Source organism: Pygoscelis adeliae, unplaced genomic scaffold (genome assembly GCF_000699105.1).
Source record: "Pygoscelis adeliae isolate BGI_AS28 unplaced genomic scaffold, ASM69910v1 Scaffold425, whole genome shotgun sequence".
Lineage (NCBI taxonomy): Eukaryota > Metazoa > Chordata > Aves > Sphenisciformes > Spheniscidae > Pygoscelis > Pygoscelis adeliae.
In genome coordinates this window covers 693,544-701,040 of record NW_008824775.1, presented here as the reverse complement: position 1 = coordinate 701,040, position 7,497 = coordinate 693,544, and the positions used below count along the sequence as shown (strand labels likewise).

At 47.5% G+C, this 7,497-nt stretch overlaps 1 protein-coding gene across 1 annotated transcript; it reads right to left on the bottom strand.

Annotated features, from left to right (window-relative positions):
* Positions 1–466: 466 nt before the first annotated feature.
* Positions 467–4,286, bottom strand: LOC103916786 (lysozyme g-like). Its single transcript, XM_009323840.1, has 5 exons — positions 4,230–4,286; positions 3,303–3,392; positions 2,049–2,245; positions 1,656–1,794; positions 467–602 (listed from the first exon to the last, which is right to left on the bottom strand). The coding sequence occupies exons 1-5, from the start codon at positions 4,270–4,272 to the stop codon at positions 472–474; spliced, it is 600 nt and encodes a 199-aa protein (XP_009322115.1). The 5' UTR covers positions 4,273–4,286; the 3' UTR covers positions 467–471.
* Between the last annotated feature and the right edge of the window lie 3,211 nt (positions 4,287–7,497).

The following is a 7,497-nucleotide window of genomic DNA, read 5'->3' as shown; positions in this document are numbered from 1 at the left end:
TAGCTAGCACAATCAAGAGGAAGGAAGATTTCAATTCAGGGGCTTCTCCCCCTTGTTGGCCAGGAAGAGGGAAGGAGGTGGATGGAAGAGGCAGGAAGAGCACAGCCGATGCCCATGGAGAGCCGCTTGCACACCTGCACCTGGGGGACGCATGGGCAGCCCCGGGTTCAGCTCTGAATGAGAGGAGGAACTTTCCTCACCCAGCACTTAAACATCGCTGGTCTGTCCCCACCTACCCTTCAAAGGCCCCAAGCTCATGGTTTCTTGTCCCTGCAGGTCCCCCGGAAGGCAGTGCTGCGCTCGCCCATTGGTGAGTGGGCAGCTGGGGTTTGCTGGAGTGAGCAAGGTGCCGTTGCCGTTGCCACCAGCATTGGTCCTGCCAGGAGACCTGAGGAACTGCTCTGGGCACTATGATCGCTACTGGGCTAGTCTATGTAGAGGAGAGTCTCGGTGGTGGGGAAGGTTTATGAGCTAGAACCCATGTCTCTTAAAGTACTGGGCTCGCCTAATCACGCTGTTGACGTAGTAGTTGTCTCTTTCACATGGGTCTTCCTCGTAGGGCTGGAAGTTGCCCATTTTTGCACGGTAGGTGCAGATTCCCCCTGGAAAGAGTTAAGAAGGAGTTGTTACGGGCTTGTAAGTAAGAAATAGAGATTTAAAAGTAAAAATTCCTAGCCAAAAGGGCCATGCATATCACCAAACCTACACAACTGCTTGGGAAATTGCTAATTGTGCATTGTTGTAAAAAAGTGACTGATTTTGCAAAATCCTTATTTCTGTAGTGAAGGAACCCATGACTCTCTCCAAATGCAGGTGGGAATGGCATGCTGGTCCCAGAAAAGGGTGTAATCTAAAAAGGCAGTGGCAGAACAAGGATGGGAGAGTAAGAAATAGCATAAGGTGAACAAACCAGCATGCAGATAACACGGACTACAAGGAAACCTGGATCCCAAGCTTCCTTGACGCAACTTAACAGCCTGCCATGATAAGCCTGTTGTGTGGTGGCGCCTCAATTTCTGCCTTCCCCAGTGGCTTTTGTTTGGTTGGTTTCTACCTTATTTATCCACCTGACAGCCATTTCATTTGTAGGGTGAACAGATAAGAGGATAACTTGAGACCTGTTCATGTTCACTGAGAACAATGCCTTTTCCAGGGAATTTAAGGAGGTCCTGGATCCAGCCACTTACCAGCGGTGGCCCAGCCTCTCAGTGTAGTGGCCCTCTATGGGCGTTTGTCACTGAAGACAAGGGGCAACCTGCCGAGGCTGTGCCCCCACACCTTTGCCCAGCCCTGCATGGGGTACCTCTATGCCGCTGCGGCAGCTCCTAGGCTTCCCACTGCTTCCTACTGCAGCAAGGCTGCCAAGGAGCTTGGTGTCCCACCACATTCTCTCTTCCGCAGGCAGAAACATGGAGGCCCTGTGGACAGTGCTTTGAGCTGGGGGGCTGAGTCTATATTCAGACCTCTTGCCAGTCTGCTGTTTTGGGATTCCCTGTTTTAAACTAGAAAAGTCTGGGGTTTTGGGTTTTTTTTGGTAAGAGATGCTGTAAAATCTGCCAGGTTGATGCTCTTTTTCCCTTAAAAGTGACACCAACAAATGCACAGCACTCCCATCACTCAGTGTGTCCCTTTCTAGTATATAGCCCATCACGTACCTCTCAGCTGCTGGTCCCAGGTCCAGGTAGGATGTCTTGCCCGTACTTCATTAATTGCAAGAACCAGGATAGTTGAGCACTGGTTTATGTGTTCTTCACTATCCCACACTCCGAAAGGCTGGTGTTGCTGCCCGCCAAGCTAGAAAAGTCAAGCAAGAAAATCGGTTTCCCTCTGAACACAACCACCACTGTCGCTTCCCCCTCTTCTTTGTAATCCCAGGCTGGGACTCATTGAAGTGACCTTATTCAGGACAATACTTAAACACAACCTTTGATGTAGAGGGAACGCATTTAAGTGCTGTCTCAAACATAGAACTGTCATTCGCTAAGGTAAGGCCCTGGGACATACACTATATTACTGTTCTGTTACTCATACTTATCATCCCGATGTACCTGCATCAAGCCGTACTTGTGCCGTTCCTGGTCCCAACCATTGTCCAGGAGCAGGCCAACACGGCTCTCCTGTGAGATGATGGCAGCAATGAGTGCCGGGTCCAAGCACAGGTTTCTGGCTACTCTCTTAATTGGAGCCTCGTATTTCCTCAGGCGTACAATGTCTGCCTCAGCAGTCCTCCGTGCCATGGCAAGTCCTGTGGTGTAGGAAAAGGCAGACTTACACACCCTCCCATCCGAAACCCTCGCTTTCCCCTTGAGCGGGTGTATTAAAGGAGTAACTCCAGTTTTGAAGAAAACGCAGCTACGCTGAGTCACGCAGTGGTGCTTGAGGAACAAGCACAGCCCTATTGGCTCCGACCATGGCCGGGGAGCTGCCGTGCCAGTACCCGAGGGCAATGAGGGGAAGAGAGCAGCTTCTCAGGTGGAAGACCAGGTTCATGCTCCTTTCCTGCTGCTGCACTGCTGGAAATGCGACTCTGGAGTCGGAAAAGTGAAATTTCAAATTGCATTTGAAAAAAGCGAGAGATGCGTTACTATTGACTGGCCAAACTGCAGTAACAGCTACACCTGTGCATAGAAAGGTGGGGGTTTTTTAAAGTAATTTTGGAACAGCTTGAAAACAAGCAAGCTGATTCAGATCCACGCTTGGACACCCACAGTCAGGTGTCTGCCCCAGAGATGTCTACGTCCGAGGTATGTGGCAGAGTCCCTGGAGGTCTGGGCACTATGAACCTGAGGTAGTCAGCTGTGCAGTGACACAGGGCAATAACACAAGGCAAGAAAGAGGGAAATGGGAAGGAGTTACCAAAAACACGTCACCCAGAGGTAGGATGGCTACACACCTGGGACCTTCCCCCTGCAAAATGTGTCTCTGGAAGGTCACTGCTGGCCAGCTCAGCCAACACGCCAGCATTCAGGGCCTGGCTCTGCACATCTTCCCCTTTGAGCTGAGAGGCCCACGGTTTTGTGAGGATGCTGATGCTAAAGTCCTGGCTGATGAAGAAGCTGTTTTGACTGAAAAGGTGTTGCTCCATTTCCCTTTGCTTAGAGGCTGAAGATCCTGACTATGGGACCTGAAGTTTGTCCTCCCACTTCCCACCAGGTCTGAAGGCTTCACAGCACCTGCTATTGGGAAGGTGTTGCTTTCTCCCTTTTGGATAATTGAACAGTTGCACTACATTTAATGGAAGGCGAAGCATCTCTCTGTCAGGTACAAACAGGTTGACAAATCAAGCAGTGAATGATACCTACCACAGCCTGGGGCTCTTACGGCTGTACAGGAGATCGTGGGGGCTTGAAGAGCACTTATATCACCATAGCAACTGTAACTCATGGATGGAGCTGAAAAATTAAATGGAGGTGTTTGAACATGTAAGATCTCAGAGCAATATCATACAGCGTGCTGCAAGTGAGTACAAGTCAAGCATGAGGAATTCATGCAGACTCATAATCCACATCACCTTGTGTTGGCCATGCTTGCATATTGCCACTGTTCTCCATCAGTAACATTATCAATGAAAGCTAGAGAACAGAAGTTTGTTCTTTTCTAATTGAATAGGTTGAAGCGAATGAAGCTAATGACAATTCAGATGAATAGGCGTCTGCCCTGTTAGGTCTAAAGGCTGGTGTGGGAGAGGGGAACCACAGCCTCTGCATTTATTTCAGAGGGTTTTTCCTATTCGATGCCCTCTGATGTCTGGGACCCCTCAGATGACAGCTGGCAATACCTGAGCATCCTGGCCGGGAATGTCTCCTGTATCCCTCCGTAACTTGGTGAGGAATTAATTCAGGAGAGTGCTTGCCTCAGCCTGGGCCAATTACCCTGCTTCCTCAGTAAATGAGGAATGAACAGCCTCCATCAAACAGCCTGTGACATTTGTGAGACCATTTCTGAGTAGGCAAAGAGATTGGATAAGGTTAGCAGGGAAAATCAAGAGGAGGTATGTCTGTGACTCCCTTTTGGTGTCAGTCCCGTACTCCAGACATGCTGGTTTAAACGATGCAGGTAGGCAGCAAGCAGCCTCATACAGCAGCTGAGGACCTTCAGCCACACAGGGTTTTACAGCACTGTGCAGAAAGGGGACCTCAGGCCTGACCACACGCCTCCTCTCCACAGTCCCTCTGCAAACAGTTCCCGGGGTGCTTTTGACAGCAAACCAAACCCAAACCCCAGCTCACCGACAAGGGCCATAAGGCCCAGCAAGAGCAGTGCAGGGATCATGGTGATGGCTCTCCTCAGCTGCCCCAGGAGACCTGGAAACACAGCAGTTTGCAAAATGTGAAGAAATCAGTGCTGATTTTCAACAGCCCTATAGCAAAATTTGCGTGCCATAAACTCCCACCCCGAGGCACCAGATGGGGATGGCATTAGCTGAAGACGGGTTGGGGAGTGGAGGCACCCTCTCCGCAGCATGCTCCCCTCCTCGCCCCCAGCACGGGATGCAGCCGCCAGCTTCAGAGAGTGGTGGTGGGAGGAGAAGCAAGTGATGAGAGCCCCATCTGCTCCTTGTTTCCTCCTTGTTTGGGGGATACAAGCTTCTCTTGCGGCTGAATGCCTCCTCCCTCTCATGTGCCACTACACCATCACATCGAGGGGGAAGGGCCGAGCCTGGGGAGCTCGGGAGTATGGAGGTCCCCGTCAGTAGCCTGGGCCCACAGGGATTTTTTAGTCCCTGTCACTTCATATCACCTGCTCACATGGCCCCTCCTGAACACCTGTAGCATGTCTTTATGATGAGAATGTACAGTACCTTTGCTTTAATTATGTAGGTGTTTGAGTGCACACATCCTTTGTCTCTCTGTTCAAAAGGCAATGGGATTTTTGCTTGGCTTTTGGAAAAAATAGTTTTCAAAAATCAAGCAATATGGCCCTCCCTGCTAAAAGCATGCAAGGCAAAGATTTTGCTGGTGAAATAACACTTCTCCACTAATTCCTGTGTGTGATCATGGCAGAAAATCACTTTGATAATAAATGCATCTTATACTTACTAATAAAATCCCCAAATATCATCAGATAGTAGCTATCAACTGGAAAAAACATTGACTGTATTTGCCTTGCTGGTGAGTGCATTTAAATTGAGCATTTTTTACAGCTTACAAATGGTTTTTTTTCCCCAAGAGGGTTTCAAATACAAAACACACCACGAGTCTTGTAGGCAATCATCACGCAATGCTATTAACACTTGAAAATGCCTTATTGATTTTAATAATGTGTGACCTTTTCTCTAGTCTGTATTGCATGGATGCACAAACACAAATAGTCCACTGGTGTCATCGGAAAGACTCCCTTGTCCTGAGTGAGCTTATTCAGGCCAGCAAACACCCCCGGCTGGAGCTGGGTACACGCAGTAGCTCAGTTTGAGCTCTAAGAGTGAGTATTTGCAAGCCTGCACCAATATAGCTTGACCCAATACCTATTCGTTCAATGGCAAATCCGTACGGGGCCCCATGAAAAGCTACAGGCTGTAGCTGTTTCCACATGCAGAAAACTGCCATATTATAAAGTTTTAAGTTATCAGCCTTTTTTTTTCCCCTCCCATCACAAAATTCGCCACAGACCTTAAGTAGAAAGAGCATAACAATCACAATATTGACAAAATGCTAAATCAAAGCAAAATCAAGGCTTCTGACTCTACATAAGTAGTCTATGAGTGAATTCAGACTCACCTGTCTTCAATCGGCCTTCCTCTGAGGCAGGTCACTTGATGTCTTTTATATATAAGTGTATGAAAAGGTACCCACCCTACGGGCTTTGGAATGTTAATTGCTACCTAGTGGGATGACATCTGTTTTGAAGTACAATAAGTAATATATATTAAGAGCTTAAAACTCTTATGATTCCTTTCATCCAAAGATTTGCACAAGCGGTGGTTAGTAAGACCCAGGACAACTCTGTGAAAGGAAATAAATACTGGTTTTCCTCCATCAATAAGCACATTGATGCACAATAAATGACTTGCAGAAAGCATTGCAGTGAATCAGTGGCAGAGGCCAGGCAAAAAATCAGATCCCTGTCTAGTGCTCTCCTTGCTTTACATCTCAGATCAGTCTGGACACATTTCTGGAAGGGTTTTTGTCTCGTTTTCTCCATGATTTCAGATTGGCAAGCTTTTAATTGAGTATCATACTTTTGTATGAATTCCAAAAAAGACAACTAAAGAAAGGCATCTCGCTGCTTCATTGCTTGCAACAAGCCTAATTCAGGAGGGTGACTTGAATACTTTGAGAGCAGAGGCAGGGTTTGACTTTCAGATTTGGGGAGGCAGGATGCTGCAGCTGAAATGAGGAGGAAGGGAACTGGTCTCTCAGCAGCTGAAGCCAGCGGGGGCACACAGAGGGTCTCTGAAAGACTTGCGCCTTGTGGCTGAGACACTTGTCACATATGTAAAATATCTGAGTCTCTTGGAGATGGAAAGACAGTCTGGGACGCCAGTGCCCCTCAATCCTGTCCCCTTCCCCACATTTTTCTCTTCCCAAGACTCTGCCCAGCATGCGTGGAGGCTAGGAAAGCAAGACTTTCTCTTCATTATTTGACACATCACAAATCCATCTATTCCCCTCGCTCTCTTTTGGGCTTGAGATATGGCAGGTAGGAAACACTGTTTTGGCCAGATACTAATTACTGGGTCCAAAACCAGGCAATGGTTGTTAGTCTGTAAAGCACAGAAGATGATCAAGTGGGCCTTGTCACCTTAAAAATCAATAAACTCAAATATCATGGACTTAGATCCTGAGTTAGTATGAAGGAGGGAAGCTTCACTGGAGAACTTAGCCCTAGTGTTACAGAAGGGTTGGGATATGAGTTAAAGTGAGTCTTAAGTATAAAACTCATTTATTTGGGGGAAACATGGAAATAATAGACATCTTCCCAAAGATTACAACAAGGTTAGGGATTCATTCTTCATGTACAAACCTGATATCTTATTGTGGTACCTCAGGCTATTTCTCAGGCTAATTCTTTTACGGGGGTTTAACATTTTAAGTAGTAAAAGGCAATGTTTGACATAATGTAAGGTAAGAATCTATGTGGTACCTTTGGAAATAACAGGTAGAAAATAGAGACATCACATATACAGTGTGGCTTTAATTCTTTCAAAAGGAAATAGTGACTGAAGAAATGCTGGAGGGGAGGAAAGCCGGAAGAAATGAGATGGGAAAAGGTCAGAATGCACAGCTTGATGGCAACAAACCCAGTAGATATATTCATTTGCCTTCTATAGAACAAGATAATCTGTATTAGAAAGAGAATCTGTATTAGGCAGAGGATCCCCTGCCTTCTTGCCACCAGGCAGAAGGAGGGGACCTAAGCGATGGGGGGGAATGGAAACAGGTCCCTGCTTGGGGTGCCAGACGAACCCCCGCCCGGCCTCCCTCACCTTCCCAGTTGCCTTTACACAACAGATATGGGGCCCTGGAAGTTGAGGGCCAGGCAAACGAGGATGTAGAT